Below are 25,081 nucleotides of genomic sequence, written 5' to 3'. Positions count from 1 at the left end.
AGGCTGGCCCTTCTTCGTGGACCACAACAGCCGCACCACCACCTGGACCGACCCGCGCCTGCACGGGCCCCAGGTACCCGGCTCTGCCCTCCGCACTGCGGTGCCCGCCGGCGCCCGCTTGCCCGTGCCAAGTCCCGAGCGGGTTTAGCCGCCCATGTAGCGAGAGAAGCGGGGACTTGGCACGGGGTGGGTGGGTTTGTTTCCCCTTGTCCTTCCCCTCCGGCTGGCTGGCTGCGCTGCTCCGCCGTGGCGGAGGCGCTCTCCGCTCCTAATATGTCCATGAGACGAGGAGCCTCCAGAGGCGGAAAGAAACGCGCTTGGGGGGGTTTCTAGGTGTCCTTCCTTGCCAGCGGGTCTTCTATTTGTTGTTGTTGCAAGGCAAGTCCCTCTGATGGGAGAAGTCTCTGCTGTGCCAGTGGGGGGTTGTGGGGTTTAGGCAGCTGCCAGGAGAGAAGGAGCTGGAAGGAGGTGTTCAGAGACCAGTGACAAAACAGCAGGCGCGTCTCTCTCCCTGTGTTCACCCGACTTCGTTTTGGGTGCTGATCCCGTAAACTTTAGACTTTTGCAGACATTAGGGCTAGAAGGGACCTCATAAGATCAAAGGGTCCGGCCACGACCTTTGCCCCTTGCCTTTTACTTCTGAACATCCTCTTAAGTAATGATGGTGAAACGGGACTGTCCTGGCATTAACATCGGTAATGGCATTAGTACCGTCTCTGGGACGGGGTAGGACATCCGAGGAAAGGAAGCTCCCAGAGCTGCTTAGGCCTGTGCTGAAAGAAGTTTGGGTGGACGCTTTGGAGCCGCACATTTGGCCGGCAGCCTGAAGGCCTGATTGCTTCAGCTGCCAGGGAAGGTTCCTGACGCTTTGGAAACTAGTTGGAACTTCCAGCTGTTGTCTCAAAATGGTGCGGCACTAGCAGGACGAGGCCTGGAAGCCAGCAGGCTGCTGCCGGGTAGTGAAACATTTGGATCATCATGACATGTGCAAACTATTCTGGCGGTCACTGCTGCTTGGCTGTTTTATCAGGGCCATGGTAAGACTTAGGGCCTCTTTACTGAAAAAGGATTGTTGCCTGGGTTGACACGTAAACAGAACCCATTTAAAGCATCTTAGTTTAAAAAAAAAAATTATATTTGGAAGAGGCCTGGAATGTCATTTGATAAACTAGCCTGTAGAAAGCGAATTTCTTTAGTAACTTTTTTTTTTTTTGTATTTGTAGTCTTTCATAATGTAGTTTGAAGTAATAAATACAACAGATGAACACGGCATTTTAAATAATGGAGTGAAGCTAGCTTTTTCCTACCGTTTTGAAAATGTAGATCCAAGAACCCAACAGAAAAGGAATATGGTGCTAGACAGAAGTCAGAGGAAATTATAGTCCTTTTTTCAGTGTTAAGTGACTTCTAACTCCACTGGTAATGAAATTACATGATTCAGAGCCAGTGGGAGGGGAGGGGTTGTGTGTGTTTTGTTTTTACTGCTTTACATTTAAAAAAAAAAAAAAAAAAAATTACTGAATGTGGCAGTTCTACCCCCCAAAAAATTCATTGCTACCTTTATTTTTGAAAGTTTTTTCTTTTTCAAAGACCTATTGATAAGTATTGTTTAACGTCAAAACAATTGTTTTTTTTTTTACACCAGTGTAAAGATATCATAGAAAAATATAGTTCAATAATACTGTTAATATTCAATTAAAAAAAATAGAAATAGTTTTAACTTGCCTTCATTTGGAATGCCCTCCTACTACAATGCGACCCCACACTGGCACTGCTGCAAGGCATGTAATAAATATTTTAAGTTTTGTGCAGTTTTCAATTGTTTTATAGTTAGAGTGCCTTATTTAATGACTTCTGTCCTAAACATGTTATCCCTTGGGAAACTAAGAGGAAAAAATCCGTATTTCAGCTGTTTTTGATCATGCAGAAACAGGACAGTCTTGAACCAAGTTAGTGGATCAGTGTTCTTCATCTGTGATTGAAACCTAATACGTTCTCAGCCCTATTTTATCTTGGCACCTGTGATAATGAAAAATGACACCTTTCCTGCAGTGTTTCAAGGATGATGTTACAAATAGTAGTTTAGGAAAAGGAAAAACTGTATCTTCACTGAGAAAGATACAAACGGTTAATTGCACCTGCCTCTGAGGAGCAGTTGTGAAATAACCAGTTTTTCCAGTTTGGAAAATAATTATCTATATTTCACAAACTGCAATTTGCATGTTATGGGTTGTTCATGGTGACACAGGATAGTGCTTCCAAACAAGAAAAGGGGAAGCTGTTGATCTTGAATGCTGTTCTCTTATGGGCAAAACGACAACTTCAACTGATATTAATACATCTTTTGCTTATATAATAATGTTCTGATACAGGCCTTGATTTGGGTCCACTTCTAAATCTTTACTTCCATTTAGTTTAGGAGTATTCCATAGTAAGGTACTACTTTGCTTTAAAAAGGTCTCAGAATTTGACCTCAAGAAAATATTTTTTTGTTTTCTGAAGTGTGTGTGTGAGTAAAAGTATCATCCAAAAAAATAATGATTAATCTTTACTTTCACACTCAACTCTACGCACAGACTTTCTGGAGCCACATTTTAATTATGAGCCTTATCATAGTGAATGAAAGGAACCAGATCAGTTGTACAGGCAGGAAGAGAACACTTTTCAGAGTGTCTTCTAGTGGTTTCTTGATATCTAGGATTAACTGAAGACTGTAGAACTGAGATGCTCGCTGTTTGCCCTGCTATAATACAATTAATTCTAAAAGGACAAGATGTTAATATTTCAGTGATGCTTTATCATTTTGATAAGTTCTTAAAAGCAGTTAATAAAAACATTGATTCCATGGATTGCCCTAGTAATGATAAAACACAAATTTAAAAATTATCCATATCCTTTTCAGTCCTTTTTGAGTGACCTATGCAGTGACTATTTTTTTAAAATTTTTAAATGGAACATAAAAGGCTAAGTCAATTTCTAACTAGTTTACATAGTGTAACTACTGACTTCAGTCGATCACTACAGATTTATAGTAGTGTAAGTGAGAAGAATTGGGCTATATTAAAACTTGAACCCCAACCCCGGACCCTTTTCCATCAATAGAATTGGGAGTTATGTTGTCATTTTAACCAGAAAGTTATAACAGACTGCCTTTGTACCAGGTGGTCCTCTACTTTCATTATTACCTATTAGCTGTGGCGAACAAAGTCTGGCCCATGGGCTAGATCAGGCCCATGGTGGACTCCATTTCCCAGCAGCCCCTGCCCACGTTGCTGCTGCCGGTTTCCATGGAGACCCCAGCAGCGGTGGGGCCATGACACCAGGGGGCCAGGGTTTCCAAGGAAACCGGCCCCAGCAGCACTGGCAGGGCGCACAGTTGGGTGCGGAGCTGCTCCAGGGCTGGGATCTTGCGGTGGTGACACGTGGTCTGGAGCTGGGGCAGAGCGGTGACCTGCTGCCCGCATGCGCTGGGCAGGGATGCATGGGCAGCGGATCGCAGTTCTGCCCCAGCTCCAGGTCACGCTGTCCCCACTGCAAGATCCCAGCCCTGGCCCCAGAGCAGCTACCCATCCAGCCACGCACCCTGCCAGTGCTGCTGTGGCTGGTCTTCCTGGGCACCCTGGCCCCACGCTGTCACGGCCCCACCGCTGCTGGGGTCTCCACAGAAACCAGCTGCAGTGACGTAGGCAAGGGCTGCTGGGAAAGGGAGTCTGGCTGCTGGCCAGATCTCCCATTTTGCCAACCCCTGTTTTAACCTATATGAAGAATGCCCATTTCTGTCATCTGTTAGATTTTTCTGAAAGGGGTGATTTGGAGGGGATATGTCCTGGTTAGCAGCTTTGATGCAAACACCCTTGCTATAATAACAGCGGTATCGGGCTGGATTAGGGACACTGGCAGGGATCCAGAAGGAATATCAAACCTGTCTTGACTGTAGTGAATAGCGGCCATGTGTTTTGTGAATGACTGAAAAGCAGTGAGCCCACTCCGACAAGTTTTGTTAATAACTATTTTCTGGTTATTCAGTTCCTCGTTTCTTGAATGACTTGCTTTTCATATTATGGAGTGCGCGCCCACAGACAGTGAATAGTGACGATCAGTCACTTAGTTTATAACACACCTATAACTGATGTTTTTCTTATAGCTTCTGTGATAGGACCGTCTTTCCTGATGTATCTGTGTGTATATGACTTGTGTTCCTGGGTAAAATTATACTGTCATAAGTCTGATTTCTGCTAAGATTTTTTTAAAGTGGATCACTGTTCAGTGGGCTGCATCCCCAGAAAGCCTGAAGATGGAATTGAAATGATGGTTTCACTTAAACCCCTCTTCCACATGCAGCAGTCCTCTTGTGGTTTCTAGTTGTGATAAACTTCAAAAGGCATTACTTGTAGGGAGACTGATCACCATGTTCTCAGGGGCAGCAGGTTGGAAACTGTGATAAACTGGCACAGCTTTGAACTGTCCCTGAACTATGGTTATTGACTCTTATCAGTCATGAAAGTAGCAGTTCTTGAAGCTGTCCAGCCAACAATGATTTTGTAGCTGTAGAAGTCAGGCTGGAAGGGACCTCCAGAAGCATCTAGTCCAACCCTCTGCCTGAAGCAGGATCATCCTTATCCAAACCGTCCCATACAAATCATAATCTAAAGTCTACATAAGATTAGTGTCAATGACGCAAAGAATGGCTATTCCCTCGTTTTAGGAGGACTGTGGGGAAGAGCTGTATACATGTAACCGCTAGAATGAAATCCTGTAGACGGCAGGGTAGAGATACAATCCTGACTATCTTCCCTCTCGCCCTTCTCTTACTCCCAAATATCAGCCTTTACTCAATGGATGAACATGGGTGGAGTTTTAGAAAAGAGTCAGCACTGAGTAATGCTACCAATGTATGCCATGCATTGCTTTGTATTTGAATTTTCACTGCATGCACTATCATGCCCACAAATTCACCCTTGTATGACTGTAGAAGTTGTTGTATTTTTGATTCCCTAAATTGAGACATGTTAGGAGTTGATTAGGAGTGATATGCCCTCTTATCAGGAAAGAGTGCTGTGATGGCATTTTTTGCCTAGGAGTCTTGTTTTTTGTCATGTATGGCCAGTGTACAGGCATGACTGATGACTTGGCCTCTGATTAAACCAATGGAGTAGGCCTTGCTTGGACAGTGATGAACCAGATTTAAGCAAACATTCATACCCATCAGAAATCGCCTGGGATGGATAACTAATACTACTCTTCTGTGAGAGCCTGTTTATCACTCATCTGTGGCATTGGTACTACATTCCTAACCTGTTTCCAGATTAGATTAAATCTTCTGATTTTGGGTCTAAATAAAATGGTTCTTAACTGGCTATTAGTTTCCTTTTTTGTGTGTGACAACCTTGCTGCTTCTTGAGGCTTGTTTCTTTGTCTGTGCCCTAAGGATATGGCATGCAGTGAATATTGGGAGTGCAGAAGACTGTAAGCTTGCTTAGGAGGCAAGTGGCCAACGAATAGAGAGAAACTGGTAGAGCCTGTTGTCATCCTTATGATCCTTAACACAAAAAACAATCTTATTTCCCATTACAAAGCGCATTACTTCAAACCTACCAGTTCAAAGCTGATGGGCTGAGAGGAGCTGCTGTTTCTCCCTTGAGAACTCTTGTCTTTATCAGTTGTTCAGTTCGGCCCATCTGATGCAACTTGTGCGGGCCGACATCGTTTATGGGCATCAAGGGCAAGTGTCTTCATGTTCTGGGCTAGGATGTTACAGCATAAGAAGTATCTCAGCAAGCAAGAAAATCCTAGTTTTTAAGTCCTAAAACAAGGCATGACTAGGTTGTTTTTTATTAATAGCTAAAAGTATGGATCACAACTCCTGAACTGCCTAGGACTTGCAAGTTAGATTTGTTTCTTCCTTCTTTTGATGTGTTAATCGAGAACACATTGATGCAGTATTTGCGAGGTACATAAATAGCAATTACATGCCTATCAACCAGGATTAACAAGACAAGTAAAATCCTATACTCGCTGTGTAAGGCATGAAACAAAACATCAGCATTAAATAAATAACACGTCAAAAGCAGGTTGCTATATAAATAGGCTACATGATGTGAAGAGAGGGTTTGTTTTTTTTAAGGTAACTCATGAGACTAAATTTACGCATGAGTTATCCTCGCTTTCTTCAGTCACTTGCTAATGATATCTCACTGAAAACCCTATGCACTTATATGTAAGCACTAAATGAATGAGAGTGTATGATCTGAGAATCATGACAGAGTTACTTGGTTGCAATCCATGAATTGCAGCAATGAGAAGCACTAAGCAGAGGAGCATTGATCTGGGAGCTGGTTTTCCCCTTCACTCAGGTTTGTAGAGTGCTCTGAGGAATGGAGAGCACTTACGTAAGTGTTTTGGACTGTTGTTAATGCACGTAAATGTATAGCATCTTTGAGAACTGGTTAAAATGCATGTTTTAGTTAATACACTAATTACAGCAGATATTTTGGAATGTGCTGGCTTATACCAGTAGTAAAGATGGTAACCTTGAGTTATAGCTAAAGCCATTGCTTTGTATTCTGTTTAAAAAAGAATGCAGGTTTGGCTATAATTAAATGAGAAGAGGACAAGGATCAGGTTTTTTTTTCTTTGTTTATTTGTTTTAGTTGAGCGCACTTCTTTTTCTTTCCTGTGACATTGTGGTCTCTTATAAATGGAAGTATTGCTTTCTACTTGGCCTAGGATATAAGCTATTAACATTTTTTTTTTAATTGTCATTAATGAACACCTCTGTTTGAAAGTAGATTATGTGCACCTACAAAGCAATTTATTCCCTAAAATGCCACAAATGACTTTGGCAGTCTTGGTTGGTTTATTTTATATTGTCGTTCTGTCTTGTGAGAACTTCTGCTCCCTGAAAACATGAAGCCATAGCCTACAACCAGCACTTGTGTGGAACAGAGCTTGAACCTACCCCAGGGTGGGCAAATATTTTGGGCTGCTTACTGAGTTTTGGCAAGCCATCGAGGGCCGCATGACAGGCAGCCCAGGGCAGATAAATATTAATTTTCTAAATTTTTTAGGGGCCCCGTGGGCCAGATAGAATGGCTTGGCGGGCCACATCTGGCCCTTGGGCCGCATTTTGCCCACCCCTGACCTACCCCTCCTCTGAAGTGAATGCGAGGAGCCTTTGCTACTGCTTATTTCTTTAGTGATTTGCCGGGACAAGTTCATGATGTCACTGAAATCAGTAGCAAGTGAAGGGTCCTGGATTGGACCTAGAGCTTGAGGGGGGGGAAAAAACTACATTTTTCTTGCAGTAACCTTATAAGTAGGGTCCTACCAAAGCACAGTGGAAGTGGCCTGCATGGCAGCTCCTTTAATCTTCAGGTTCCCTTGCATGCTGATTGGCAGAGGGTCCTCGCCGCTCACTTCTGGTAGGAGGCAAAAACTGCGGTTTTAAATATGGTGCCATTTTTGCATTCTGGCTAGTCAACAACAAGCCGCCTGGACCTTCAGCCAATCAATGGTGGGAAGCAAAAACCATGCCATATTTAAAACCATGGTTTTTGCAGCAGGGAGGATGGCATGCATGGGGGAACCTGAAAGAGTAAAGGAGCCACCATGTAGCTCACTTCTACTGCAGTTTTGGTGGGTCTCTACCTGTAAGACAAATCCTAGCGTGCTTGGCTTCTAAAAATTCATTTAACATCACACATGGGTTCTTTCCCCCTCCGCCCCCTTCATGTCTATTTTATCCTTTCTATAAGAACTAGAGAACAGCTCGCTAGTATAGTACATGAGGTGTGTTTTCTGTTTAGAGGCCTAATCCCCTGGAATTAGTGAACACAGCTTGTGAAAATTGTTAGATTTGTGGTTTTTTTGCAAGCAACAAAAATACTGTTTTTAACTATTTGTATATAAAGTTCACTCCTGTGCCCCATCTGCCCCACAGGTAGTCTCAGATTTAGAAATTTGGCTTTTGTGCAGATACCATAGCTTTGTATTCGGGGTATTCCGGCAAATTTCAAGATATCGGTACAGTTGCTTAGATTAGTTCAGTAGGGGTTTGCCAAAGTAAAGAGTGACTGAAAGCTCAAGGCAGGACTCCAGGATTTGTCCTACTGATGATGACAATGGAGTTTTGTCTTTTAATATGAAAGAATGCCTGGGAAGTCAGCTGGGTGTGTTTGAGTTGGCTCATCTTCCACCATAAAAAGACTGTACTGCTGCACAGAGCTTGTCACTACAATGATTCCCTCTCTTCTTTCGTGGCCCACTTGCTGAGTGTACTCATAAAACATGCAACTAAGGTTAAGACTCTTGGTTCCACTCCAACCATGCCCTTTCCATGGGAAGCCAAGTGCAGGATGTAGAGTGGCATGAAGTGTTTTTTCCATGTGCACAACTAGTGCTGGCTGTACCTTTATTTATCTTGGTGATGACCTCGCAACAGCAACACATGCTTTCTTCACCAAGAGGTGTGATCGTTTAATAACCCCTTAGCTTAGCCTCCAGCACTGCATGTCTCTGTCATTTCCAGCGTATTTGGAATGCAGCAGAACACTTTCTTGTTCATCTGAGCAACCAGGATCACTTGATGTTGGTACTGTATTTTTTTTTTTTTTAAGAGGAGTAGCTTGTAAAGTGTTGGATTGGCTCAAAGCTTATTTAAAAAAAAAAACACCCAAAAAACCAACTGAAGTGTCTGTGTTGTAGGTGTTGGCTCAGATCTTGGAACCTGTTTTTGAGAGGGGGTGGGTGTTGCAGTTACATACTGTATGCTTTGAACAAAGGAGAGGGCCTACATATTTTATTTTATATACATGTACATGTGTGTACACACACACACACACGAGTGTATATATATTTTTTCAAATTATCCTTACTTTTCAACTCCTCATCCACTTGTGTTTAAACTCCTGTTTTTCTTTAGAAAAAAACTTTGTAAAAAAATGAAAAAGAAATATTTAAAATGTTCAGTGCTGCAACCAATTTTGAGGAACTTCAACCGTATTAATGATTACTTGCAGCTTTTAAGCTCTGTGACAGACTGAGTGTGACCCCGCTCCTCCCCACCCCCAATTTATTAAGGGACGTTTTAGTTCATTATGTGACAGTGGTGTGGAGGAGTTAGATTTTTTTGCTTTCTTTATTTGAACCAGGAAGGGGCAGAGACAAAGTTTTATCTTACTGTGTTAGTCATTTTATTTGTATGCAGGTTTGTCCTAAATACAGTCTCTGAACAAATAAACCTAATCTGGCAAGTAACTTTAAACTGAAACGGCGAAGCATTGACAGCCTACACTCCTGCTCCTATGCTGAAACTTTCCCATGAAACCTCTTCAAGGGGAATCCCAGAATTTTCACCTTCATGATGTTACAGTGAAAAATCTCTAGCTCCCGATTTATCTCTTCTTCCTTGCAGCGATGGCGTTCTTTTTAGATGCTAGAAGAAACTTAGATTCTCGCCTATCCAAATGTGAATTGAAACTAAAAACCCAACCATTAAAATGATCTAGTTCTTTTTAAAATGTGCATCCACTACTATTTCAAACTATAATATAAGGCCCAGATATACAGAGGAACAAAGACCAATTTGAAGTATTTTGACTGAAACAAGGCCTATGTAGCCTGTGGTCTTTGTGTTCAGGGTCCTGTCTCTCTTTGTGTTTTGAATGATTAGAGGTTTGTTCCTATCTTTGAGCCTTTGTATTTACTAGAAAAACATTTTTCTAAAGGTTCTGAATTACAGAAAAATTCAAGGGTCTGATGACTTTCACATGGTCGCTTGGATCTCCCATTATTCTGATTCATAAGAAGGACCGGAGATCACAAGGAGAACAGGACTGGAGGCAAAGTTAAGAAGTTGGACAGATAATTTTATCAGACATGCAGATTATGAGAATTTGACACATCCACAGTGGATAACTGTAGAAGAGACGCATCACTGTCACCTTCCCCAGACACTACAGAAGCCCTTCTGTAGACATGGTCTATGGATCTAGATCTTTGGGGATGAAGAAAGCAGACATTTGCAGTAAATCATTTCCAGTCCACTAATCCTGCAGTAAATCCCCACTGACGTTCAGGCTGTTAAAGCACCCTCATTAGTGGACTTCTCAATTGGTAGGAAGGTTCTCTGCAACCTACCTTTTTAGTGAAGCCTTACTACCAGAGGTCTGTGCAAATGCCAATTCAGGCACAAGCATAAGGATTCGAGCTTGTTGACACTTACCACATAACACATGGAAAGATCTTGCATAAAGTTTCATATTGATTCATTATTGTGGGTATGAGATGGCATTTGCAATACTAGAAAATGCGTTGAAGGCCAAAAACTGGGGGGCTATCTTGTAAATGCTTGTCTGCACAGACAGTTGTACTGGCATACAGTAACTATTTTAGTCAAATTGTTGTGGCTTTTCTATTTAATTGGAACATTTAGGCCAGGAAAAGCCCTAGGATAGATCCAGTTACTAATCTAAAGTGCCTTATACCAATATAGCTAACTTTGCTCTGCTAAACCAGAACAAATCTTACCAGCGTAAGCATTCTTAAAGCATTCAATGTATGCCCATGTTGGAAGGCTATCACTTTACGTAAAAGCATCAACATTTTAAAGTGTAGACTAGGCCTTACTGCCATTAAGCTTTACTATGCTATTTAGTTGGCTGGTTGCTGAGACCATAGGACAATCAAAGGCGATTTTTAAAAAACCATGGATTCAAGATGGATGCTTGTTACTATTGATACATGTTAATTAAGTCCTTTTATACAAAAAATGCACCAGTGTCAACTGTTAACTCAAAATGATTTTGAGTTTATAGATTACTTCATATGGAGCTGCTTTTAATATTTCCACTTAGTTCAAGAAAAGGCACCACCTACAACTTGTGTCTTTGTTACTGAATTACTATTTATTATGTTTTAGAGTGTTTACTATTTATTAGTATCTGGTAGTAGTGCCAGTTACTACTTTTGAATGCAATATTTACATCCTTTTGCTTTTCTTCTGGAAATTATTGCCAGTTTAAATTTTGTCTGGTTTCTATTAACTGGTACATTTTTTTTTTTTTTCCCCCCCCCCCCCCCATTTAAGCAGTTGAAAAACCATTACAAGTCTCTCAATTCTGAGGGTTTTTTCCAAGATAATATATTGGTAGGTTATATGAAAACATGGCAAAAGGAAGTAACTTGGTTACATGTGACTCATTGGCAGAGAGAGAACAAGGGTCACATCAGTAAGATTGCATTTGTGTTTTTGCTAGTTATGCCTGTTTCCTGTAAATGCAGTCACACTTTATCTTGCATAATAACGTAAGCAAACATAGGTGGGCCAGAAGTTTGAGAGATGAAAGAGAGACAAAAAAGAAAAAAGCTGGAATAAGAAAATGCTACTAGTAATTTGCGATATTAATGAAAAGGATAATCCGGACCAGGAAAAGGAGGTGTAATTGGATCACTTTCCCTAAACTTGCTGTCAGATGTATCCCCATTTCATTATACATGAGGCGCAGGGGGATAAAGTTGTGTGTTGCCAAAAGAACAATGGTCATATGAGTACTTGGACTGATACATGTTTTAACCAATGACAGTTATCTGTCCCTTTGCTTGAGCATGAAAAAGAATTGAATCTGTAAGGACTAACTAAATCTTTAATTTTCCACAGGATATGTTGATAATTATCATTACCCCTGGAGCTATAAATAAGTGATAAACTGCCGGAATACAGTTCAGGCTCTCTTGCTTAACGTGGGCTTGTCTGGACTTATTAATGTTTTCCCCTGAACTTTTCCTCCAAGCTTCAATTTGGCATTAAAAAAATATTACCGTCTTTGCACTGTTGGTTTTGCATTTTTGAGAAGGTGTTGAGTTGTGGAGGCAGCTTAGTCAAAGCTGAGCTAATTTGCAGATACAGGCCGTCCAATGAGTTTGAAAATGGAAATACTTTCAGAGTGAGTATAGGTAAAGACTTCCTTTCCAGTAGTTGAATGGGAAGGGTGGAAGTCTTCAAAGCTTCCCTTTGCTTTGCTGTATTGGGGGACTTAGGACCCACCCCCAAACCTAGTAGGCACTTAAGGGTTTGTTTGCTTTTTAAATCTTGCTACCATGGACTCCTCTGGTTATAGATACTCTCTAGGAAAGGTTACCATGGGTGGATTTGGGGTTTTGTAAAGGGGGATGCAGGAGCAGTTGACCAGCACTACTGGCGGAGGCTGCAGCCCTGTTCCCACCAGGGCAGGTAGTCTATGCCAGAGGAGCAGCATCTGGGGACTCTCTTCAGTCCCTCAAAGCAAGCAAATGGGCAAAAAAAAGCCACTTCCTTCCTCTCTGAACCCCCTTCCTTCTCCTTGCTCAGCAATACCTCCCATTTCCCCCCTCCTTGCCCTCTCACTGCTGCTATCACCATCTCAGCCTGGGGGTGGGATGAGCTCCAGGGTCACTCCTGCCCCACTCCAGCCAGGCTGACTAGGGAGCAGGGTCAGCTAGGGACAGTGGCAGCAGATGGGTTTCCCCTCCCCGTGCCCGCTTCTAAGCTGGCAGTGAACACCCAGAGAGATCAGGCAGGGAGGATGGACCTGCTGGCCACTGTCACTGCCTAGCTTAGTCTGGACCCCATGCAGCCTTGGAGGGGGGCAGGGGTGGCTCTAGAGCTCCTTTTGGCCCTGGCTCAGTTGGGGACAGTGGTGGGGAAGGAAGAAGAGGAAATGAGCACAGAGGGAAAGGGAGGAGTGCTGAGAAGTAGTGGTGGGGGGGGTGCAGCGGTTCTTACTTCTTCTTATTATTATTTATTTTTTTTTTTTTGTATGGTCCCTGAAGCAAGTCTGTTCCCACAACATGGTCTGAAAGGGATGTGTGACCATGCCACTGACTCCCTCTGGATCTGCCCCTGAAAGTTATTGTACTGCTTCAGGACACGTTATCTGTTGGGGAATCCCTGACTGTCCTCCTGACTGGGTCTGCCTCTAACCCTTCCCTAGCATTAGTCCTTTGTATTGGCACTAGAGGAGAAGCTACCTTCCCCTTCTGCTATAAAACCTCCCTTTTGTGGCAGGGCAGGATGATCTGCACACGGAGAGAATGCTTCATGCACAGATCTAGGTGGGGTGATTTGCTCCGAAATATGTGGTGGCATCCGGAGTCCTCTTTCGTTCTGCTGCGAGGAACTCTGTCCTCGCAGGGAATGTGCAGAGCAGCTGCTGTAAACCGAGCGTGGAATTTAATGACTCAGCACTGAGCAGCAAGGTGTTTCTTCTGGGTGTGTTGGACCCTCAACTTTTCTGACTGCCAGGATTGCTAGGATCAAACACTGTAGATGGAGGAGTAAATTTGTGATACAGAAGGAAGGGAGAATTGGAAAAGAGGAGGCAGCTATTTGATCTTGGGGCTCGTCTCCTTCTCTTCTCTCCCTCTCTGCCAAGTACATTCATGTACAGGAGCTGATCTTGCTTTTGGTGTAAGTCTGAAACAATCAGTAGAACTTAAACTAATGTAAAGAATTACTTGCAGACTCTGTAACTGTTTGGAGAAGCTAATTGGAAATTCTTTGAACACTTCCTGGACCTCATTGTCCTAAATGCCTTTAGTGGAGTTTCTTCTGATTTAGTAGTATTAAAAAAGAAAAAAAAGAGTTCAACATGAGCATCTCTCCACTTGTGATTGCATTTGTTCCCATTTTCTTTGTTATAACAGTAGAATGTATTCTCTGCAACTTTTAGAGCTTCCTGGGTTTGAGTAATCTTTGTTTTAAAGAGGTGTAGGTGTTTGGGAGGATCTCTCAGTATCTATTTGGAAAACTAGATAATTGTCATCTTAGTGAATTAGTCTGCTCACATATGGATATCCACATAAAACTACAAAACCCCTCCTTTTTTAAAATCACTTTAATGTATCCACCCTAGTATTACATGTCCTCTTATTAAATTCCGTTCTTACTGAATAATGGCATTACCCTCTGAGTGACAGAGGTGCTTGTTACATGATCTTACTTGGAGATACATCTGGAACTTGGCCCTTAACAGGGCCTCAAAATAGAAAGGCCGTTGTAGAAAGAACTTCATTAGAGGACTTGTGAGGGGTATTGGTACAAATCACTTCCATCACATGTAGGAGTTTAATATTGTATAATAAACATATCTGGACACCATGTATATTATTCATTTCCCATGTTAGATTTCTTCCTATGGCAGCTGATTCATGCCTCATTCTTGGCTGGAAGCAGATACAGTCTTCAGCACTCAACATCAATAACACTCTTTAAATAGACAGTGGGAGGAACAATACTGATGAGCACTGGCCTTCTGTTAGTCTCTGGTTTCTTAGAGAATTTCTTTCCACTCTTAGCTGCTGCATGGGCTTTATTTGCAAGGGTGCTGACAGAATTGTTTCTGGTGTCGCAAACTTTGCTGTAAAACCCAAATCATTCTGTTTGAAGTTGGAATTACCCAGCATAACAGGTGTGTGTGTGTTTTAAATAAGACTCACTGGGTGTGCCTACACATGCAATTAATTCGAAGCGGTAAACTCCAAAGTTTACTTGCCTACATGTACAATTAATTTGAAGCAGTAAAATTGTACTGGAGTTTATTACTCTGGGGTGCTGCATTTGAATGTGTGCCTGGGACCACAACATGTTGAGCCAGGTCAGAGCAACCCTGATTATAGCAGCAGAGCTGGGGGTTCACCCTGCCAGCTCAGCGCTGCTCTGACCCGGCTCAGTGTGCCCCAGCCAGCCCCTCCGCCGCACGAGGGTGCTCCAGTGCAGGGCTAGGCGGCAGGCATCCCCCACACATGGAAGCACCCTCGTGCCCCAGCCAGCCCTGCTAGTGTCTACATATACATTGCTCTGCACTAAACTCTGGTGCAGTATTTACAAGTACTAACTGGTGGTGTTGTCTGTTAGTTTACTGTGCCATAATAGGGGCACGCATGTAGGTGCTGAGACGTTTACTGTGGAGCAGATTAGGCAATTCCGCAAAAAACATCTTGTATAGATGTGCCTATTGTCAGGAAATGTTTAAGCCTAAGTCACTGTGTCAAGAATGCTAACTTAAAAAATCCCTTGTTCAAGGGAGAGAGCAGGATTTTTTTATGGGCAGTGGTGTGGTGGGTTTGTTTGGTTTTTTTGGGTGTTTTTTTTTTTTTTTGTTCTATCCTCCTGCTCCCCTTCCCCCATTGGAGCAACTGCTTGGTTAGACTTAAATGAGCTTTTGAATACAGTGCGTTCTTCAGGTCTGAGGAAAAGGCAGACCCAGCCAATACAACCATGATAAATAATTTGTTCAGCTTTTTTTTTTTCATGCTGCATGCAGTTCTGAATGATTTAGTTCTTATTCTCTTTTTGGAAATGTAATGGGAACACAGGAGATTAAGCTCAGATATACAAAATTCTTTGAAGGATGAGTGCTAGGGTTACTCATTCTTATAAGATGCATGGAGCCTAACATCTGAATCCTAACACTTTTAAATTTTTAGGAAGGCCAGTCATCAGCAAACGGTCCATCTCGCGACAGCCCACGGCAGCCACAAGTGAGAGAAGGAAGCATGGGATACCCAAAACTTCGTGCTGGCTATATCCCTATTCCGGTCATCCATGAAGGCGCTGAGAACAGACAACAGTACACGTATTATTCCGCTCCTCAACCTGCCACGCAACGATTCAAGGCAGAAACTTCTCCCACCTCAGTGCGGTCGCAATCACCCTTAACGGGGGCTTACGTCTGCTCGGAGTCCCCTGCTCGGGGACCAATTGAAGCTGCTCAGACAGATAAACAATGTGGACAGACAACAGCAGCTGTGACAGCCCCGGTTCCAGCCTCACATGGGCCTGAGGTCAGTTGTCGGTATTGCTGGGAGCCTTTGCCACGCTTACGAGCTCAATGTCATTATGGCTCAGAAGTCCAAATTTACCACAAATTGCATTTTTTCCCAATACTTTCAAAGTACCTAAGTGGAAAATTACATTCATTAATGATTCTGCTGGCAGTCTTCAGCATTAAAGGCTTTTAATTTTCTCTGGCTTTACAAGGTCTCCTTCTCAAATGATCTGCATGTAGATTGTTCTCCTGTTTCACTGTCTGATTTCAGTGGAATTACTTGTGATTTTTTTTTTTAATACCAGTGTAAGTGACAGCATAGTTGACCCTCTGGTGTCCTGTGCTATAGATATGGAAAAAATAGGAAGTTAAAACAAAAATTGAAAGTAATAAATAGGATCTCTTTAGAAGCAGCCACACTGCATGTTTGTAAGCAGTGTTTTGCAATTTGATGTTTCACAGGCTATAATTTTATACTTCATGTCAACTCTCTAAAAACAAAAAGCTTTAAAAGTGAATTGCTGAAAACTTGTGTTTTGTGTGGGGTTTCTTTTTCCCTCCTTTTGATAGATTTGTAATGAAATCCGTAATGGCAAAGATTTAAATGCTCTGCTTGCTTTGCATGTCAGAAATACTAGATTTTGGTCTTGTATCTTTGCTGGAGAACTGGAAGTGAGATAATGTGCTCACTTGGACTAAATCTAAGAATTGGGGGGTGGTTTTCCAGCCCTGGATTAAATAAGGAATGGATACTGAATTTGAGGTCCTATCCATCCTACAGCTTTCAACCAAGCTGGCTGTCAGAGTGGCAGGGTTCATGCCGAGCAAGATTTGTGCCCATAAATGACATGGCCAAAACTTTGTCTCGGCTAACAGCACGGTTTAGCGCACTGTTAAGCAACGTGGCTCAGAACGCGTCCAGGATTGTGCAACGTGGCTCAGAACGTTGGAGAAGTGCTTTTGACACTGCTCTCTTGCACTTCCTTCGTGTGCTCTTCTTCCCTAGACATAATGAGCACTCCACAGAAGGTGACTGCCTGTAAACCTAGTGTAGACAAGGCCTTGTTTTCCTAAAATATCCCTCCAACGTAGTGACTCTAGTGCGCGTGATACTGGGACTTCTAGTGTAAACAGAAGCCACCAGCATTGTATTACTTAAACTCTATAAAAGGATTTCAACAACGATGGCTGAATGAAATGCTAGCACCAGGAATATGATGCCATTGCTAATGCTGGTGAAACTGCAGGCACAAGAAGCTGCAGGGAAAAAGAGACTAGTGTATACAGCCTAGCCCTAACTACCTACAACATCACAGGTGAAAGAACCAGGATGAGTCTATTTAAATCCCTGTGACTGTGTGAGGGTGGCAGTGTGGGGTGGAGGGGAGGAGAGCAGTGGGGAAAGAAGAGTGGGGCTTTTTCCTTCTTTTAGTTGCTTAGCTCTGTCCCAAATTTATTGGGTTGAGATGAGCAAAAGAACTGAGTTTAGAGCAGAGGTGGGCAAAATGCGGCCCGGGGGCCAGATGCGGGCTGCCAGGCCATTCTATCCAGCTTTCAGGGCCCCTAAAAAAAATTTAGAAAATTAATATTTGGTTGCCCCTGGCTGCCTGTCCTGCGGCCATTGATGGCTTACCAAAACTCAGTAAGCAGCTCTCCGCCTGAAATAATTGCCCGCCCCTGGTTCAGAGTATGATAAAATCTCTCCTCCCTCCTCTGTTTGAGACTTGGGAATGCTACAGCTCAGGTTTCTACCTATTATAATGATTGCCCCACACTTGTGTAGTTTATCCACTGGGTCCCCAAATAAACACATCAAGTCGGCCAGGATTAGATGTTTCGGATATGCCAACAATCGGATTCCATCCCCCACGTTGGTTTGTGTGTGTTTGGGAACTGTGAATATCGCAAAACAATTAATGTAACAATACTTTTTGTTTTTACAGCAACCTCAGTCTCCTTCAAGTTCTGAATTGCCACCAGTTTCTCCCCAGTCATCTGGCAGAGCCAATGCAGGAAGCCATCAGCTCCCTCGAGGTTATATTCCAATCCCTGTGATCCATGAAGAAAATATCCTCAGGCAACAACCACAAGTCTACCATCAAGCACAGAAGACGCACTACCCTGCTCAGCAAAGTGATTACCAAGTCCACCACCCAGTGTATCACAAAATTCAGGCTGATGAGTGGGAGCCCAAGACAACACGAGCACAGCCTCCGTTCAGAGTGTCTCAGAAAGGCTCATCAAGTCGTGACAGTTCACCAGCCAGAGTTACCGCTCAGATACAGCCCACAACTCCCATCAGAGTACAGACTGTTGTGGACAGACCACAGGTAGGCAGACGAGTCAGAAATGTGACTTTTTAAATTTTGGGGCATATAGCAGTTATTTTGCTTGGAACATCCCAAGTTAAACACTTGGATCGTACTAGTAAGTGCACAGATATTCCTGAAACCTAATTCCAGCACTGAGTTCTCAGCTCAAGTAAATCCAGTTTACTTTACCTGAAATCTAGCTTTTAGTATATTTTAAGAGTTACCATGTTACTGAGGGGGATTCTCTTCATATCTGTTCACGCACAAGACGCATGAAAAACTGAAATTTAGAGCCAAAGCAAAGCGAGAGAACTTGGGGTACACCAAACCAACTGATTTTGACATCCAGAACAGGATTCTCATCTTGTTTTACCAGCATAAATTAAAGTAATTGCAATGAAGTCTGTCTTGCATAAGTGGTTTGCGTGTGTGGGTTTTTAAAGCATATGTAATGGGAGAATCCGGTTCAGGGGGTTTGCTAGAAAAATTGCAGCTTTGCCTCATTAATGTCTTTTATTGTAGCACCAAGTGAAGAAAATTATTGCTGCTTTTATCATAATGAAAAAAGATTAAAAATACTTAAATATTTCAGTGTTTTTCATCTACATACAGTGCTTTCTCTATAAATTTAGGAACAATGTGTTCAATTCTGCATTGTGCGGGATGATGAATTTCTACCTTTTTGAGACTAATTTTTCATAATGGAGTACCAGTGTGTGCTTTTCTAGACAAGCACCTCTGAAATTGAAGCCTTTGGAATAAGGAGTTTTACAAGTACTTTACATTTACTAATTTAAGACTCTCAGCTCCCTAGTCAATTTGGCATAATATCCAACTGTAAAATGGATATTACAAGGCACCTATAAGCTAACTGAGTGCCTTCAGGTTGCACAGCAAATTGGTTACAGACCCAGAACCAAAACTCAGTTGTGACTGACACTACAAGCTACAACCCTTTGCTAGATTGCAGCTTGGGGACATGCTATTAGTCATATGAGAAAGACAAAGGGAGGACTACATTTTTGATTTAAGGTAAAACACCCTCATGGTATGGTAAACTGTAACAACTTCATATATTAAAGCTTTTTTTGGTTAGTTGTAGGAATGTTTTAATCGTGAAATGAGTCCAGAAGAATTCTGAATTGTTTTCAAAACATTGTTTTAAAAGGTACAGGAAACTGGATTTTATGAGAGACCTGACTACAAACAGCTAAAACCTGGCACAAGACCATGGATTAGTGTTCAGTTTATAAGTTTGATGAGAGGAATTGGTTCTACCACATTCTCTTTCTGCCTTTTGATATACTCCAGCTCTGTGCCAAACTGGGCGTGGGCTCCGGTCCAGATTTCCCAGAAGGGAGAGGGGGATGCTACACTAGTCTACTGGAATCTGCATCTGAGCCCATTGTACTTACTGGGCTAGTTCCAGGTTATAAAATCTGCCTCCCGGTTTTCTAGTCCTCTCCCAAAGGATCAGTTTTTCAGTTGTTAAACTTTGGGAATAGCCTGTGATTGATTGGTAAAGACTGTTTACAACCTTAACAGTGCTGATACTCATGTCCTGTAAGAAGCTGGTTTTGACATAAGTTTTTTTTTTTTGTTTTTTTTTTTTAAGCAGCAGTTAACTTTGGTATGATGGAAAAGATTTTGAGGTCCTGGTTTTCAACAGCAACTAATGACTTCAGTTGCTACCACCTCAGAGACATTTTAAAATGTCTCTGGTCACTGGTGATGCATCGGGGGTGCATGTGCACCCCCTGAGATTGACTGTGCACCCCCTGGAAGGACCAGCCACAAAACTGGAAATGCTGGCAGAAGTGTGCTTCTGGTTTTGCTGCTGGTGGGTCTGGTCGGCGATCTGGTGCCCCCTCCCAGACTCGGGAGGCACCCAGCAGTCGCCCATGGCTCATGTTTCAGAAGGGAAGTGCTTGGCACTTTAAGGCAGGGGTGGGCAATTATTTTGGGCAGAGGGCCGCTTACTGAGTTTTGGCAAGCCATCAAGGGCTGCATGATAGGCAGCCAGGGGCAGATAAATATTAATTTTCTGAATTTTTTTAGGGTCCCCGCAGGCCAGATAGAATGGCCTGCCAAGCCACATCTGGCCCCCGGGCCGCATTTTGCCCACCCCTGTTTTAAGGTGTCTGAGGTTGGAGACCCAAAATCACAAGATCCTTTTGAAAAAACTGAGCTTTGAGATTGCAATTGCTTTTTAAAAAAAACCCAAACAAATTAAGAGTTGTTGTTTTCATGTCTCCAAAAACCAAACAAATCCTTGTCTTCCTGTTCAGGCTTCTCCACAGCAAATCCCACCTCAAGAAACCTCACCAAGACCACCTCCTGAGAGCAGATCTGAAAACAAAGCAAGCCCAGTTCCACCGTCTGGAGTTGGGGCGCCATCATCTTATATCCCCGTTCAAGTTGTTCAGAAAGAGCCAGATTCTAAACCACCTCCACAGAAACCTGTACCCATGCCAGAGAGGGATGATAAAAAGCTTTCCTGTCCTCCTAAAAGTGCACCTCCAGAGGAGAGGCCTGCTCCTGAAGAGACGCCAGCACCGAAAACCATGGAAGAAGCGGAAGAGCTGCAGAAGCATCCTGGGGTTTTGAAAGTGGAGGCAATTCTAGATAAAGTACAGTTGCTTGAGCAGGCAGTGGATTCCTTTGAAGGCAAGAAAAATGACAAAAAATATTTGATGATCGAAGAATATTTGACCAAAGAGTTGCTAGCCCTAGACTCTGTGGACCCCGAGGGTCGTGCAGATGTGCGCCAAGCTAGGAGAGATGGTGTAAGGAAGGTCCAGAATATTTTGGAAAGACTTGAACAAAAAGCAGAAGATGTCCCAGAACCAGATGAAAATGATGGATTTCAGCCATTCTTTCCAGGGAATGATAAACCACCACAGGAAATCATGGAGATTAATCCTGTGGTGGATAAAAGCAAGGGCGATGCAGGTAAACAAGTTGCCAGAGAGGAAATCAAAATGGAAAGGCATCAGCCTGAAACTAAGGAAGACGTATTTACCAATCTTGCCAGCACCACAAACCCATCTCATAACCCAACCGAACCATAGCTACATGCTAAATTATAAAGCTCTCGGACTTTTAACTCTAAGTGTGTTTAAGTGAATTTTAAGTTGCATGCATTTCAGGAGCTTTTTATCAACTGGTTTTTAATCAACATAGCAGCTTGGGACACAGTAAACACTTGGGTAGCTGAACAAGGGGGCTATAAGAAAAAAAAAAAGTAATGCATTTATCCTATATTCTTACACAATAGAAAGAGACATGTTTCAGGCCCTGTACATCAGTCACTTCTGTGCCATCTGAGTGCAAAAAACCCTCAGGGTTAATATTGATGCATGTTGTATTGAAATGTTTCTTTTGCAGGTGATTTTTGTAAAATCAATGCCCTGCGGACTTAGAATCCCAAATCCTTCTATAAATGTAGCCACTCCAACAAGAATATTTTATTTTTAATGTTCACAATTGGGCACTTTAAGTAATGATATATAGAGGATGTGTAAGAAATGGTAGGGATATTTATGTGTGTAGAACTTCAATGCTATATTTTAAAAGGGAAATAAAATAATATAGAAATCTGACTTAGTCTTGTGGTTTATAAGATAGAAAGCTGAGTGCATTTGGAAATTTTCTGCTCTTTCTAGAAATAGGAATGTTTTTAATGCCCTCTTTATAGTTTAGATAACGTCTGGTCATCTGAGTTCTGAGCAGGTTAGCTTTGAGTCCATTCATAACTTCCCTTTTTTTTGCAACAAGATAAGGAGAAGTATTTGGTTTTGCATTTGATTTTTAGTGATACTTTTCCACTTCATCATCCTCTTTTCTATCCTTTCTCCTCTCCTCCTCTCCCTTCCTCAATATGTTCATTAACTGCCTGTGCCTTTTTTTTGTAGCATTAGGGAATTTATAACAGTTCATTGACCTGCTGGTAATGTCAGGGACTTATTTTGGGGCATTCTTATGTGAAGCCTAGCCAAAGAAAATCATGTTACCGTCATCCAATTTTACCAAGAAGCCCCACACTGAATTTGCATCCAGCCTTTTACACCACTGAATCTGTGGCATTAAGAAGGAGCTTGGACAGGCATTCAATTTTTTCCAGGGAGAGTCCCTGCTCTCAGGTGAAACCACGAATGTACAGAAGTTAAGCTTTTTTTTTTTTCTCCCAGAGCAAAGCCTGGGAGAAAAATAACTTGGGAACAACCAGGGTGCAGGGGCTCCCTGGAGACTTCTCTCTCAGGAGACAACTTCTGTACAGGCAGCCAGTATACTTTGCTTTTTCTTCTCCCTCCCACAAGGTAAGGGAGAGCAGTGTCGGGAACAGAACACCCTCCTGCATGCTTTGGGCTGGAAAAGCCCAGCACTGAAGCACTTACGGGGTGTTTTGCTTCTGGCTTGTTTCCTGCCTGAGTTGCACTTCAGCGCTTTGGTGCAAGGAAGCATACAAGTATATGCCCTGCCCAGCCTTAGCTGGGCTCCAACAGAGCGTAGGAGAGGGGAAAGGCTGGAGGACTCTTGTGCACAGCACAGATCCCACTCCCAACTTCTCTGTGATTGGTGCCTACATTCACTTAAAGCCTGCAAAGCTTTCTGGGTTGTGTGCAGTAGGGATCCCGGCAGCTCAGCTTTCGCACTGCAGGTTGTTTGCTTCTCTGCCTGAACTTCTGTACAGGTCAGGCTTTCTGTCAGGAGTTGTCCTGGATGACCTGAATGTGTGTAGGCAGCCAGGGACGTTCTGTTTTGGCTTGTTTGGCAAAACAACATAATTCAGTTGCTCTTTCCTAAGCAATCGGCAGGCATGCAACATGTCTAATTGACATGCATGCTGTGTCTAATTTTTCTTTTAACTCCATGTGTTTAAAATTAGAACAATGTTAAAGGTAACAGTTATACTGGTAAAAAACCAGTGCACATGAGAAGGGCTTCAAACAAAACAGTTTTCAGTTGTCATTTACACTCAAACTAGGATTTGTTCTTTTTAAATTGTAAAATGGAATAGCAGCTTTTTTATTTACAATGGCCTTCCAGCCCTACTTTCCTATGATCCTACAGGCCACCTAGTCCAGCCCACTGCTCGGGGTGGGATCATCTCAGAAAAGTCTGTTCAATCTGCTCTTGAAAACTTCCAAGGATGGAAATAGCCTGTTCCAAAGCTTGACCACTTACTGTCAAAGCTCCACCTAATCTCCAATCTAATTTCCTCTGCCATTGCTCCTTGTCCTGTCCCCTGTGGACACAGAGAAAAGCCCATAACCATCCTCTATCCAATCACCCTTCAGGTATTTGGAGACGTATCAAATTCCCCACCCTCCCCAATCTTCTCTAGACTAAATAATCCTAGTTCGTTCAGGCTTTCTTTATGAATCATGCTTCTCAGGCTTGTAATCATTTTTGTTGGTCTGTGCTGGACTCTTTTCACAATGAAGCTTTTGAACTAGTTCCTTTTCTGATGTCAGTGCTGAAATTAATTGATCCCTTACTGAATCAGGCTCAAAGTTAGAAGGGGATCAGATTGGTAACTAGACTTAAAGCCATCTGAAATGTTGGGTATAAGGCATATTGCCAGTAAGAATTTGGAGTTGTCATTAGATAATTTATTCCAACAGATCTACATAGTTTGTATGTCTTGGTGGAACAGATCTTCTGAAAGAAAGGCTATGCGCTGCCTGTATACTTACTAATCCACAGGTAGAACATTTTCTGCTGTTGTTTCAGTTTGATAATCAACAGCACCATGTAAAAATACACAACAGTTTTTAACTAGTTGGCTACTCCTAGCTTTATGAGCAGCATTGTAAAAGGGGTGTGAAAGTTCATCTGCCTGCATAATTCTTGTATGAACTCACTTCAGTGACTCATTCCTGTAGGATTACATTTCGGCCGAGGACGCACGCCTCTGACATCATAAAACAAAAATACTTAAATTGGGAAATTCAGCCACAGCTTCTAGCAGGCTATCTGCAAATAAAAGGCCCTTGGAGTTCAAAATATTTCATCCCTTTTCTCACATGTCCTTTCTAGCACATTAAGAACAACTTGATATTAAAAGTCCCTGATCTGATGAGACTGTATTAAGAACTTACACTCCATTTCATTATTAAAACAAGTAACTTCTTCACAAAACACTAGATAGATGCTTCATTTAAGGGTTTTTTTGTTTTTTTTAAGAGCACCTGGCTAATGGTGCCTGAGTCCTGTATCACTATTCATGTTGGTCAGAGTAGATGGAGCTAAAATTTCATTACAACAGCATTGGTGAAAGAAGCAGAGAAAGAAGATTTTGATTTTTTTTTTTTTTTTTTTTTTTACTCAGTTAACCCTTTACAAATAATTCTATTAAAGTCAATAATAAGGGACTAATCAGCTAAGTAAGAGATAATGTAAAAGGAAGACATTATGACTTGGACAGTCTCCCTTCCTGGTTCCCCAGATCAAGGGAGGCAATAAATTGCATCCAGAACATGATGCATGGCTTGACACACTAGGAAAGCTATGCTGGTCTGCATATTGCAGTTGGGTGGAGCCAAGACCACTTATTTTTCTGGACCTTGTGTTCTACCTCTGCCAAGCTTATTCCCATTTCTGTACTGTGCCCCATGATCAGAGGAGCTGGCACAGGAGACTGAGTTGTCACAAGTAGTACAGTACTTCGGAGACAAGTTTGGTTTTAAGTGATTAGCTATAGAAGCTCATTAATGATTTCTACCAGAGGCAGTATTGGATGCCTCTACTTGCAGCACTCCCAAGTATACTAGTATGTTCCATAACTAATGGACTGAGAGTGATTTGTACGGCAGAGTGCACATAAATGTAACACTGAATGTGCAGTAGTCACTTTATAAAATAAAAATATCCAAAGAATGTTCAATAACAAAACATGTGAAGTTGCCTGGCACTTACTGTGAATCAGTCTCCCTATTTAAATAAAAAAGCAAAATAAATCTC

General features: G+C 42.3%; 1 protein-coding gene across 1 annotated transcript; it reads left to right on the top strand.

Annotated features, from left to right (window-relative positions):
- The first annotated feature begins 6 nt into the window (after nucleotides 1–6).
- Nucleotides 7–21,717, top strand: BAG3 (BCL2 associated athanogene 3). Its single transcript, XM_025200182.1, has 4 exons — nucleotides 7–73; nucleotides 15,463–15,819; nucleotides 17,747–18,133; nucleotides 20,404–21,717. The coding sequence occupies exons 2-4, from the start codon at nucleotides 15,532–15,534 to the stop codon at nucleotides 21,184–21,186; spliced, it is 1,458 nt and encodes a 485-aa protein (XP_025055967.1). The 5' UTR covers nucleotides 7–73; nucleotides 15,463–15,531; the 3' UTR covers nucleotides 21,187–21,717.
- The last annotated feature ends 3,364 nt before the right edge of the window (nucleotides 21,718–25,081 follow it).

This window comes from Alligator sinensis, unplaced genomic scaffold, assembly GCF_000455745.1.
Source record: "Alligator sinensis unplaced genomic scaffold, ASM45574v1 scaffold527_1, whole genome shotgun sequence".
NCBI lineage: Eukaryota > Metazoa > Chordata > Crocodylia > Alligatoridae > Alligator > Alligator sinensis.
The sequence above is the reverse complement of the archived record's forward strand: the minus strand, read 5'-3'. Positions and strand labels throughout refer to the sequence as shown.